At 48.4% G+C, this 12817-nt stretch overlaps 2 protein-coding genes across 6 annotated transcripts in view; both read left to right on the forward strand.

Annotated features, from left to right (window-relative positions):
* MSI1 (musashi RNA binding protein 1) overlaps positions 1-3250 on the forward strand; it is a 29738-nt gene extending 26488 nt beyond the window's left edge. For all 5 annotated transcript variants that reach the window (XM_068161738.1, XM_068161739.1, XM_068161741.1 and 2 more), the window contains 4 exons: positions 393-461; positions 587-741; positions 1197-1262; positions 2223-3250. In XM_068161738.1, the coding sequence (XP_068017839.1) occupies positions 393-461; positions 587-741; positions 1197-1238 (266 nt within the window). In that variant the 3' untranslated portion in view covers positions 1239-1262; positions 2223-3250. The remainder of the gene's footprint in view (positions 1-392; positions 462-586; positions 742-1196; positions 1263-2222) is intronic.
* Positions 3251-7082: 3832 nt separating this feature from the next.
* On the forward strand, positions 7083-8841 carry PLA2G1B (phospholipase A2 group IB). Its single transcript, XM_068161714.1, has 3 exons — positions 7083-7219; positions 7968-8095; positions 8720-8841. The coding sequence occupies exons 1-3, from the start codon at positions 7113-7115 to the stop codon at positions 8839-8841; spliced, it is 357 nt and encodes a 118-aa protein (XP_068017815.1). The 5' UTR covers positions 7083-7112.
* Positions 8842-12817: the final 3976 nt, after the last annotated feature.

Genomic DNA, 12817 nt, shown 5'->3' on the forward strand with positions numbered 1-12817 from the left:
ACTCTGAGCTGTCAGCTGCTGCCTCTGAGCTGCTGCACTTCTTTACATATAGAGCCAAAATCTGGATCTGTAGCTTCAGATTAACTGCATCTTGCAAGCTAAATAGCAACAGGAAACATCTGAAATTGCCCCCTTCTGGTTCAGCTTTTCAATGTTGTGTCTTTGGCTGCTCTGGGAGGTGAGCTTAGCAGAGCATGGCCAGTGAGTTCCCCAGACATTTGCTGTGCAAAAGGATGCTAATAAATGCAGGGCTGTGCCCGTCCCTATTGTCATTGTCAGCTGTCCTGTGTGATGCACTAAGCCCATGTCTCTGTGGGCCTGGTATTTTGCAGCAGGAAATGAAGGCTCCTGTTGGTCCCTGTGTAGCACAGTGCCGCTTCCTTCTTTTCCAGCAATCCCCCTCACTGCGTATGGACCAATGGCGGCAGCAGCGGCTGCGGCGGCCGTGGTGCGAGGGACAGGTAACTGCCACTTTCCTCCCCAGCTCGGTGTCCTGTCCCAGAGGTTTGCGATGGGCAGCGGGAGGGGGGTGGGACGGGGTTGCACTTTTAGGATCTTCACTACGTAGTTTTGCTGCCTCCTGTAGGTTCCACCCCCAGCCGCACCGGTGGATTTCTGGGCACCACCAGCCCCGGGCCGATGGCAGAGCTTTATGGAGCTGCCAACCAGGACTCAGGGGTCAGCAGTTACATCAGCGCTGCCAGTCCAGCCCCAAGCACCGGCTTCGGCCACAGCCTAGGGGTGAGTGTTCCTCTCAGCGCAGCGGGGGGAAGGACAGTGGCATGGCCGGGGGAGGGGGCTGCATCTCCATATGGTGATAAAGGTGAGCAGTGGTGGGTGGCCCCCTCTCAGCCCATAGCCTGCTTTCTGCTCAAGAAATACCACTTACTGCAGTATCTGCCATGCCACAACTGAGCCCCAGACCACTTGGAGATACCAACTCTGGGCCTTGCTGGCTCTCTCTGGCCACCACTCAAGGTGCTGATTTCCAGACCTTTCTCTGATATGGCTCAGACTTTCCCAGAGCCTGTCTTGGCCCTAACACAGTGCCCTGCAGGGGTATGTGCTCTTCAGACCTGGTACCCCCAACTGAAACTGCCTTTCCCAGCATTTGGGCCATAAATAAGTTTGTTGTGGCAGTGCTTCTCCTTCACTTTTGTTTGCTTAAGAGTAGGGGTTTAATTCTTTCTTCACAGGGTCCCTTGATTGCAACAGCTTTTACCAACGGGTATCACTGAAGCTGGGGACCAAGGAGGCAGGAGGTAAGAGAACTTCACATGAATGGGTAATGAGAGGAAGTTCTGAGCTGGCCCCTGTGCTTGAGCTCTGGGCAGGAGCTGTGGGTGCTGCTGAAGGCTTACTGGCCTGACCCAGCCTGTGGGAGGAGTCCTGTGGCCAGCCTGGTGCTCTTGTTCTGTGCTAGGAGCTTGGCAGGTTGAGTTCCTACTTTATGATCCCCAGGCTGGGAGTGCTGCGTAAGGATCATTTAGTGTCTGAGTTTAAAGAGGAAGGCAAAGGGAGTGCTGACAGAAAGAGGAGAGGTCTGCAGGGTTGGCCAGAATCACAACCCAATGGTGATCCTGAGAATAAATTTGGTTCACCTATGTGGCTAGGGAAGCCTCCTCCATGCAACTAGTTGTTCTCACTGCTGCTGAGACCACTGTCTCTGGGGAGTGAGATTTTTCCTCTTCTGCCTGGGAGAAGAGCAGGAAAATCTCTCTCCTCAGTTCTGTTGCTGGTCCTTGGGTGGGCCCAAGAGGGAACTGGTGGATGGTCTCTCTTTGCTTTGCAAATGTGGCTGAAATTAGCTGTTTTAAAACAAAAAATATCTCAGCTTTTCAAAAAGGAGGACAAAAACTTGCAGGGAAGTGTCCAGACAAGAGCCTCTTAGCAGCCTGGCAGGGCTGCACAGAGCCAAGTACTGGAGAAACAGCTGGACCCTGCTATGTCACAGGCCTCCAGGGCCAGGAGTGCCACAGGTCTGGGCAGGCAGCCTGCACAGCATGTGGGGCCTTGCTTCCCAGGCCTGCACATTCCTATTAAAGATGGAAGCATCTCTGCTCTGCCCCTCCCTGTGCCAGCAAGATGCAGAGCAAGGCTGTGCTGGGACAGGTTTGGGTATCGAGTACTTCTATCACAGACCACAGCGGAAGGAAACCCCAAGAGAAAAGCTGTTGGTTGTTCTAGATCCTGTCCCTTCCCTCCCCTGCTGTGTCCCACAGACTCCCCAGTGACCTAACCGAGGACAGCGGCTGGAAGACCTGGTGAGCCTCGGGGGATGAGCCAAGGTTACCTTTTTCTTGAATCAAACTGCACACTGCCGGCTGGCTGCCAGGCTCCTGCCGCCCTGCCCCGATCTCTCCCTTTTGACCAGACCACACTGGACTGAACCCGAGGAGATCATCTCGCTTTCTTACTAACCACCGACGGTTTACGCTTCCCCCCTCCCTGCCCCCAGCCCACCGAGTCTTCTTTTATTTATTTTCTTAGCTGTTAGGTTTATTTTTTTATTTTTTTACCTTTTTTTTTTTTGGGGGGGGGGGGGTTGGGGGGGGGAGCTGCCCCTTCTTCTTTTTTGTTGTTTGCTCCTTCCCGAGCTAGTAGACATATTTTATGAATTGGCTTTGTGATTGTGTTAGGTAGTTTTTATTGAGGAGTAATTTTTATTTGGCTTTGAAACTCTTTTGGATATTTTCCACTCTGTTGTTGTTGTTGTCATCAGTGTTTTTTAAAGCACGGTATGTAACGAGAATGCAGTTCTGAAGGGAAGAAAGAGAGACAGAGAGAGCAGAAGGCTGAGAGGAACTGATGGATTTCTATTTTTTTGTTTTTATTTTATTTTATTTTTAAAAGAAACTTTTTTAATTGTTTCTGTTTTGTAAATGTGAGGCTTTGAAAAGTGTGAAACTCCCCAAGGATCCGAAAACGTTGGACATGGCTATGGAACAAAACAAATGTATATTTTGCTAAGTGAGAAACACTATCCTTACAGCTGAAAGAAGGGTTTTTTTTCCTTTAGGTTTAGTTTTACGTGGGGTTTTCTTTTTCCTCCTGTATAATATGTAAATATCGTGAGCTGAACCTGGCTGCTGCCTGCAGCCTGGCTCCAAGGAGCAGCTCCAGGTCCCGGACTTGGTGCCGCAGCGTGAGCAATATTCTCCAGCAGAATCCTGACAGGACTCAGTTCTTTTTTTTGTACACCTTTTACTGTAAGATTTTAAGACCTCTGATTGATGAGATGAAAGGGGGGGCGGGGGGCGGGGGTGGAAGGTACCAGCCGTTGGCTGCTTGCTGAGCGGGTTAAAGCTGCTTCCAATTGCTCGATGTACAGACTCCATCACTGGGCTCCGTAGTGCCGGCCTCTGGCTCTGCGTTAGGTCAAGGGCTTTACCGCCATCGCTTGTCTTGGTTACTTTGAAAGGAATTCACTCTCCAAACTCAATCGCTCGTGTCAAGATTTCCTGGGAAAGGGGATCCTCCTCTGGAGGCGAGGGTATCAGAAGGGGGGTCGGCCAGGGCCAGGGGGAGATTTGGGTGGTCGTTCTCTGAAGGGCAGGGCGCTGGGTTGGGGAGTCGTTAATGGGGGAGAAAAGCATTAGGGTGGTGAGTTGGGGGCGGGTTAAGGGCTTCTCAGGGATTATATGAATTATAGAATTGCAGCTTCCCATTTGCTTTACTCTGTGTTCTGAAGACTGGGAATTGGTCTGTTGTCCTGTGCAGGGGTGATCTGGTCCTTTCTCCAGAACCTGCCGGGGCTTCCCCTGGCATGGTCCAGGCCCCTGCTGCAAGCACCCTGGCAGGGGAAGCCTCCAGCAGGAGTACAGGGGGCAGGTTTGGGTCTGGATTTCAGTGAACCAAAGACCTTGTTAAGGGGGGTGATTAAGCCTTTTATTAAGATGCAGCCAAACTCTTTTCCCAGGGAAATAACAGCTTCATCTTAAGTTTTAAAATCATTCCCTCTCTTCCCCCAAACTGAGCCCCCTGTAAGGGATGGGGACCTCTAGAAAAGGACTGGGAGCGCCACAGTGCCCACAGGGCCCTTTTTCTCTTCCATCCCTCCCCATCCGCCAGAGCTTGTCCTGACCTGGGTGATGCGTTTGGAGAGTTCTGTTTAGGTAAGAGGGTACTTAACAGATCAGTACTGAAAACACAAAGCAATAATTTTTGTTACTGAGACAAGAGTCTGTATGTCTGTTTTTTTAAAATATTTCCTAATTAAAGAAGAGCTGCATTTTATTGGGTTTATTTTTATTCTATATACTTCAAATTTGGGTCTGCAGACAGCGCTTTCCTCCCTCTCGGTGTGCGCGCTGAACTCTGCTTCGTGCCCCCTCCAGACATCCAAGGCCAGCTGTGCTGCTGCTGGGCTGTGATTCACTCTCTGGCCAGTGCTGCCACTGCCTGGAGGCTGGGGCTCCGGTTTCAGGGTGGGCATTTTTTTTAAAAGAAATAAAGCTGTGTTTTTAAGCCAGTAAGTTATTACACTCCAATGTTTGTTCTCTCCACACCTGTAACCCTTTTTCCAGATTTCAGTTTTAAATTCCTAATAAATTATTTGAAAACTGTCCTTCTCTGTCATTATTTGAGGGTGGGAGATTTTGTTTTTTGTTTTGAACAGAGATTTTAGGTGAACTTGGATCTGGCAGGAGTCACATCCTGCCATTAGGATGAAAGCCCCAGGCAGGACTCTCACTCCATGTTCTGCTTCCAGACTTTGGCAGTGGCCCAGTTTATAATGTGAGGCAGATCCGGGTTTATTAGATATTTTGTGTCTTCATTGTGTTAGAGTTTTTGTAAGGAGGAGGTGGTGTGGTGCTCAGAAGTTTGGCTCAGGTGCTCTGGATTCTGGATTCTGGTGGACCAAAGAGGCTAGATCTAAGAAAGTAAAATGTGGAGATGGGAAGGGAAGTTCTTAACAGACGACACCGCAAGAGAAGGATGAAATCTAGCAGTGTGAAATAGCAGGGAACATTGTTCAGCAAGTTGCTATTTATAGAGAAGAATTAAAAAGTATTTAAGGCTCAAGCCTATCAGTTTTGGAACCAGTCCTAAGCTGGGCTATCCTCTCAAGCATACCAAGGACCAGTAGCTTTGTTTGCAGCAGAGGTGGGGGGAAACAATAATAGCGTTGGTGGAATAATCTTTACCCTGCTGGGATTTTTCTCATGAGACACTTGTACTGCTCACATGCTGACTTTCCCACACCTGCTGATCCTCTCATTGAATTAAAATTAATGAAGTCCAAGATGGGACAGTACTTTTCAGTTGTGACTTCAAAAGGCCCTTTTATTGGAAGTTTTCTTGGCAACATCAATGATAAATCAGACACTGAGACGTGAGGAGAAAGGAACCACAGTCTTGAGGCTCACAGGTAAGAGAACAGAGATGATAAAAAGTGACCAAAGTAGCAAAGGGGAAAGAGAACACATAAATGCAAACTGAAGGGAAAGTCAGCAGTGATCTGTGGCCAAAAGATTAAGTCTACTTTTTGTGAACTAACTGTGATACAAACTGTCCTTTACTTCAGCTTTCAATGTTTGTTGAGTGTTCTCACTATTGGGACACAAGAATCTTGAGTGTAACTTGGCATCTGCCTGGCTTTAGTTAGCCTGTGAGTGAGGAATCCCAGAGAATCCAAAAAGTTAGAATGGCTCTGGTTGTCCATCAGTGTATCTACCTTTAACTAGATGTCCTATGTGTGTGTCAGCAGTCTATGGATACTGTGGGTACCCTGACAGAAGTTTCAGACCCTCTAAGGAGGAAGATAACATCATCATCCCTTACAGAAACATGTTTGAACCTAGTGAAGGGTGGTGAACCCAGAGTTTCCTGAAGAAGCACTCTGGTTTATTAGGCTGTTGTGGAAAGGGGCTTTGCTGCCTCTGCACTTCAAAACCAAAGGCTTGCCTGGTGCTTTAGAGATAAACTCACTGTCTGACTGTCAAAAAGTGAGCAGTCTAGGATAGCTCTTGAGTGTGTGTGAAAATGCCAAGCCTGCTGACCTCAGAAAGCTTCTTCTCATCTGTTTTAAAAATCTTATTTGGGGGTTCCTAACTCACCACCTACTTTGGCATAGAGAACCAAGGGGTTTAACTGGGTTCTCCTTTGGAGAAAGAGAACTCCTGTCTCTAAGCTACTGAAGTCTTCTATATGTGCATCTCTGCCCATGGCAGGGAGGTTAGAGTACATGACCTCTAAGGTCCTGTCCAACCTAAGGCATTCTATGATGCTAAAATGTGTTAATTTCCAGTGTAACTCCCTTAAGGTCATGTTAAATCAGACACTTTTCCTTGTTTAAGACACATGCAGAGGCTTTCCCGGTTGCTTGGCTCCTGTCTCCTGCTCAGTAGTACCACCTTCTCCTCTGTGGTTTCAAAGTAAAAAACAGCTTGCATTTTTCTCAGTTCATCTCATACCAAAATGCCTTTTGGAGTGAGTGGACAACCTGTACCTTATTTCCCTGAATTAGGCAAGCAGAATCTATGGAGAGATACAGGATTAATGATAAGTGGGAGTCTCAGTAAGATGGATTGCGTGCCAACAATTTCCAACATAACTACCACCACTAGTAGAGAGCCTTTTAAAAATTGTCCAGACCTTTCAGGCTGGCTTTCTAGTAGTCATTCTTTGAATTAGAAGAATTTAACAGCAAAAATCTAGAGAGCAAATATTTGCCTTTGTGACCTTCATAGTTTTATCTCCACTGGCCTTCACCTGGTTGTGCCATAACCTGCTGCCCACAGGCCCTGATGGAAGAATTCTGCATTTAGTAACGTAAATACTGGCTTGTTTATCTCACACCCATATGAAGGTGAGCTTATTCTATAAAAAGCCACATTTTCTTCAGCAGCAGTCTGTCAAGACCTCCAAGATGAAGCTCCTGGCCGTGCTTTTCCTGCTGTCTGGTATGTAGGTTGCACTTAAGCCTCTCTGTATCTGTTTTCTATAATGTAATAAATACAATATTGTGGCCCATGCCTTTTTGTAGGGCATTCTGAGAAAAAGCATGGAAGAGATGGTAATACCCTGCCCAGCTCTAACCTCTGTGTCTCTTCTCAGTGGGCGAAGCCAGCATCGATGCCGAACCCCGTGCCGTGTGGAACTTCCGCAGCATGATCAAATGCACCATCCCCGGCAGCTTTCCCCTGCTGCAGTATGCTGACTACGGCTGCTACTGTGGCTTGGGAGGCAGCGGCACCCCAGTGGATGAACTTGACAGGTTTATAGGACTCTGCTTTAACAAACTTCTTCCCTTGCTTGTGCTTTCATGGTTCTGTGCAGCAGCTTGTCTCAGCTGGCCCTGCCTGTAAATGTTCACAGACTCTGCAACTGCTGTGAATGAAGCTTTCTCTCAAAGACCAGTTCAAGGAAAAAGGCTGTGTAGCATCATACTGTGATACCTTATTACTAAGTTAAAATATAAACCAAATAACTCTGTTTTTCTTCTCTATGGAAGCTACACTGGACTCATTCCAGCATCATTTTTTTAATTTTGGTTGTGTTTTTTTTTAGCAGCAGCAGTGCTGTGTCAGCAGCCCAAAAGCAGCTCTGTGCACACTGACCAGTGCATGACCACCAAAACAGCTGCACTGGAGGCTGAGCTGCAAAATGCTAAGAAGTGGTTTAGAGATCACATAAAGCTGGTAGCCAAGACATGGTGAATTGTGTCAGCTGTTAGCTCATCAGCTACTGAGCACTGACAGGGCATATAGGGTAAATGTTGGCTTTTGCTTTTATTGTGGCCCAAGTCCAAACTGTGAGGATGCTCCAGTAAGTACACATGTACCTCTTGGCCCATTAACTGGAAGAGCTGTGTCCTTCTGAGGTCCTTTGTCTTCTGACCTCTTTTCACTGGATACTGTTTTTCTGTTGCTCAGCATTTTGTCTGAGCAATGCTAGTATATTGAAGTGTTTTGCATGTCAGCTGCTTGTACTTCTGCTATTTTCTGACCTTTCTTGTTTCTCAGGTGCTGTCAAGCACATGATAACTGCTATAGCCTGGCAATGAAACATGAATCCTGCAAATACATCCTGGACAACCCCTACACAGAGTCCTACTCCTTCACTTGCTCCAATCAGACGGTTACATGTAGCAGTACGTCCACTTCTATGCCACTCCACTTCAAATGTTACTCCCATCTGCTTTCAGAAAGAAGGAGTCTGTGCAGCACTCTACGCTTCTGTTGCAGGAAGGGACAGGGCAGGACTCTGATACCGGGCTGGTTGTTAGGAATGGGACACCTCACACAGATAGCAGAGTCAATATTCTCCATATAGCACACAATGTAAAGTTTCTGAAGATCTATGAAGATCTATGGTATTGCAGCACATGAGGAAGCCTGTCCCTTCTTCAGAGGGCTGAAGCCCTGTGGTACTTTGCTGGGAGTTCCTTTAATGGTGGTATGAAAAACATCAGCATGCTTACCAGGAAGAGGTTCACAGCTTCTGCCAGACATCTCTAATGTAATGGTGGAGCTTTTCTAGGGTTCTGGAAAAGAGATATATAGCAAATAGGCTGACAAACAACTGCAGGGAAGGAGGGAAGGAGCAAGGAGATTGCTGGGCTAAGTGCACAGCTCAGGGCTGGAGGGTTAGTAGGAGGAACCCCAAATGACAGCAGCATGAAACGGCAACACCCTGGCAGCAGTTTGCTGTGCTTGCTGGAGGGAGCTGCGGGGTCTTGTGTGCGGGATCTGAGTGCTCCTGCTCTCTCCTCCAGGCAAGAACAACGACTGCAAGGCCTTCATCTGCGACTGCGACCGCATCGCTGCTACGTGCTTCGCCGAAGCACCCTACAATTCCCAGTACCACAAGCTGGACACCGAGAAGTACTGCAAATAGGCCTCGTCCTGCCCCTCGAGGGGGCGACAGGCCTCTCGTCTGTCACTAATAAACTGCTCGAAACCGGCCCCAGCCTCCGCCTGCTGCCTCCGCCGTGGGGAGGGGACTGGGGGCGGGAGAGGAACCTGGGGGCGCCTTAGCCACCCTGCTGGCGCGTGCGGAGCCCTCGCGCTCTTTGATTGGCCCCCGGACACGCGGGGGTGGGAGGGGTGGTGCGGGCGCGAGGCGCGGCTTCCCTCCCTCTCCCTGCAGGTGGCCGCGGCCCGAGGGCGGCCGGGGGGCGCGCGCTGGCGCCTGGGCCCCTTCAGGCCGGTCCGGTTCGGTCCGGTCTGGTCCGGTTCTAGTCCAGTCCTGTCGTCTCCTCTCCTCCCGGAGAGCACAGAGAGAGCACTGCTCCTCAGGCTACCGCCCTAGCCTTGGCTATCAGCGCAGCTGTCCCTCTTGTGCGTGTGTATCCCTCGGGGCATGGCTGCGTGAGGGGCTTCAGCTGTTTGTTCACTGCTCTCAGAGACCCGTATGTGCGCAGCCTGCGGGGTGGCTGCCCCTGCCCAGTGCTGTTCCTGGTCAGAAGCCTAGGGGAAGAGGTAACGTGTGCCTGGAGGTTAGGAGAGAGAAGTTGGTAATGTTGGCATGAAAGTTAAGGGAGGGAAAGAGGCACAGTCGGGCTGGGAGCCACGGGAGGGCAGGGGTTCCGTCTGAGGGACACTGTCTGGCCTGTTTTCCTGTCCTGAAAACGTCCTGGGCCAAAGCTTCTACCCAGGTGTGGTGCTGCCATGCCACAGAGGCAGTTCTACTGGGACAGGGTTTCAAGAGGCCTTTGGTGAGCTCCTGTTGCTGAGGCTGGGTATGTCGTGTTTGCTGACAGGGCAGGAGGAAGGCCCTGGTTTGTCACCACAGAATAGCTGTAGGAGAGTGTAGGTCCTGTCCTGTCATTGTTTAGTCAGATACAGAGTGGAGATCTTGGAGAAGTTTGACAAGTATCCTCTCAGTGTGTTGTTTTGTGAGCTGATTTCCTTGGAGAACTTGGAGGAGCAGTCTGTCTTGCACTCAGCAGTGCTTGCATGAGCTGTGCTCAAACGTGGAGCAGAACCTAAGGATCTGTGAGAGGGCTCTGAGAAGGCAGAGTTGGAAGAAGCTGGCTTGATGTCTCTCTTAATGGTACTTGCAGTGTCTTCCTGTGAAGGTCACTGGATGATTGAGGGTATCAGAATGATGCCTTTTTTTGTGTTAAGAAATGTGTCTCAGGTGGATACTCCCATCTTAAGACATTGAGTTCTAGTTTTGTACCAATATTCATTGCTTATTTTCTTCTTAGGTGTTTGCATATGTGAATTTTCTGAAACTGAGCGCTTGGGGTCATTCAGAGAAATGCTCAGGATCCTGGATGCACTTCCATCATACTGTGCAAGATGAGTCCCCTTGTCCTTGTACACTGGCTTTGATTCTGAATTTACTGTTTGTGGAGCAGTAAAGGTCCTAAGTAAATGTAAATGTTACTGAAATCCCTTTGTAGTGATAAATGATAAATCTCATTGTAGAGGAAAAAAAAAGGAAGATACTGGCACTATATAGAAGGAGCACTGTGCTTTTGAGCTGTATCATCACAAGCAGGGAAAAGAGCTGGGGTGCAGTTGGAAACATTTCAGAAACTGCTGGTGTAAGTTTTTCCTGTAGCAAGAGCTTGGGGCATGCTAACATTCCCTAGATAAACTTAGTGGATAGATGAAGGCAGCAATGCATTCTGTATCTGCCTTATTCTCCACAGATGTTTGTAAGCCTGCACTTACATTTGGCCCCTTGGTCATGCTTCTCATTTACATGTCTCTGATGGTGTGAAAGATCTAAGAGTAAATTTAAACAACCCCCTGAGTAAGCCCATGCATAGAGAGTCTTCCTACCTAATGGAAACTGGCAGGCCCTCATAAATACCACGGGTGGGGAGGCTGAAGGGATTGTGCAAAGTTGCTCTTCATGGCTTTGAATAGTGTTGTGGGAAGTCTGAAGAGTTAGCCAGTGATTACTTGAACTGACTTACTGTGAGCTTATGGGAGTGCAAAGAGTGTGTGAAGATCTGCCATGCTGATCTGTATTCCTGTTCCAAGACCAGAAACAGAGTACCTGAAACACAGGCTGCCCCATGCTCAGCAAGCATGGGAGTTCTGAACCCCTACACAGCACCAGCAATTGCAGCTGGTGTGTGCTGCTGGAGAGATGGTGGCTCTGTGGGCTTACACCACAGAAGTGGAGTCTTGGCACCTTATCTTCCTTTTCCCTATTAGTTGTTTTTTTAGGCCAAGATTTTTTAGGCTCTGCAGGGAGATCTGAATTACTCTAACTATGTGGGCACAGCAGAGATGAAAGAGAGAGTGCTCCAGCCGAGCTGAGACATGCAGAGAGCAAACAACTATGCTCGCATTAATGACCAGATTTCAATTTCCATCTGGGCCCAGAGACCAGTATTAGACACTAGTGCTGTTGCTCTTCCTCTGAGGCTCAGCTTTTCTTCTCTGCCACTGTCTAGTTAGTCATGCAGAAGGGGAAAAGTGCAGAATGTGGTGATTTGGTATCTTTCCTTAGTGAGAGGACAGGGGGCTGCGCACAGAATTGCAGGTATCTGTATTTGTTACTGTGGTTTTAAACCCCAGCTGGCTTGACTCTGCCTTTCCCCTTGCAGTTTAGAGCTGACTGTTCAGGAAGGATCTCGGGGAGAACAGTGATACAGTTTACCTACCATCTCTGTCTCTTCTTAGTAGACCTCAGAATGCCTTACAAAAAGGCATGAACCACAGTATTATATCTATTACATTACAGAAAACAGATACAGAGAGGCAAAGTAGCTTTCTGAATGTCACAGTGTGAGTTCTGGATTGATCAAAGGACTGAGAATTCACTATGGTGACATCCTTGCAAACAGTGCCCTGTCCCCTGGGAAACACTCCCAAAGTTTTCCTCTTTGCTTTCACTCCAGTCTCTGCCTCTTGGCTATCCTGTTGCCTCTGGGGCTGGCTGCCCCAGAAAATAAGAAACATAAAGAATATTCATCTTTTTGGAACAGAGATGTCTGTTGGAATAGATGGAGGGAACGTTCCTGAGTAATACCCATTTTGGAAGCACTTTTTACTGACAGTGTTCCAAAGACAAGATGCAGAAAACAACACATCCAGTGAAGGGTATTGCAAACCCTTCCCATTGAATAAAAAATACTAATTGGAATTTCTGTCTAGAGTGAGAACTTAGTGCTGCTCAAGTCAGAATCAGAAGTCCTTTAAGTCAGGAGAGGAACTGAGGTCCCTATTTGCTGCTCTGGCTCCAAGCTGAATGCCTGATCTTTTGTTTTCCAGGCCATATAGTGGCCTGCACAGAAATTAGACAGTTATTCCTATTCAGCACTGACTGTTCTTGCAGTTTGGTGTCACTGGGGGCAAGGGCATCACAGAGCAATAAATCAGATTCGGTGTGACTCATGTGCCAGCTGTGGCAGAGCTGCTTTTCCCTGCTGCTTTCCTCTCTCTGGACTGTGGGCCCAGCTCCTAGGTAGTGTGTCTTTGGTCTGTAGTGCCTTGACTGGCACCTGTGTGCCCTGCTGTGAGGAACCATGCTGCTGACACTGAGTGCACAGCACCAGTAATCTTCTGTAGCCCACCAAACTGGGAGCAGCCAACCCTGCTAGACATGGAGAAGTCTGATGTGCAAAAGTCCTGCAGAGCCAGTGACTCTGCTCTGTTGGTATCAGCTGAAATAACCAGCTGTTGAACAGTTGCCCACAAACTCTGCCGTGCCTTGTGTCCACATGGCTGAGCCCACTGAGATCCTTGCTGGTGGCATAGGAATGGGAACCCATGTATGTCCCCTCTCTTTACCCTCTTTTATTGTGGAGATGGTCCTTGGAAAGACAGAGGCAGTATGGAGATCTGAACAAGGCTCAGAATACTTTTTTCATGGTCATTTTGAGAGAGCGGTGACTGTTTATTGAGGA

The sequence above is a fragment of the Melanerpes formicivorus genome, unplaced genomic scaffold, assembly GCF_026170545.1.
Source record: "Melanerpes formicivorus ecotype bairdi unplaced genomic scaffold, bMelFor1.0.p_v2 SCAF_60, whole genome shotgun sequence".
Taxonomy (NCBI): domain Eukaryota; kingdom Metazoa; phylum Chordata; class Aves; order Piciformes; family Picidae; genus Melanerpes; species Melanerpes formicivorus.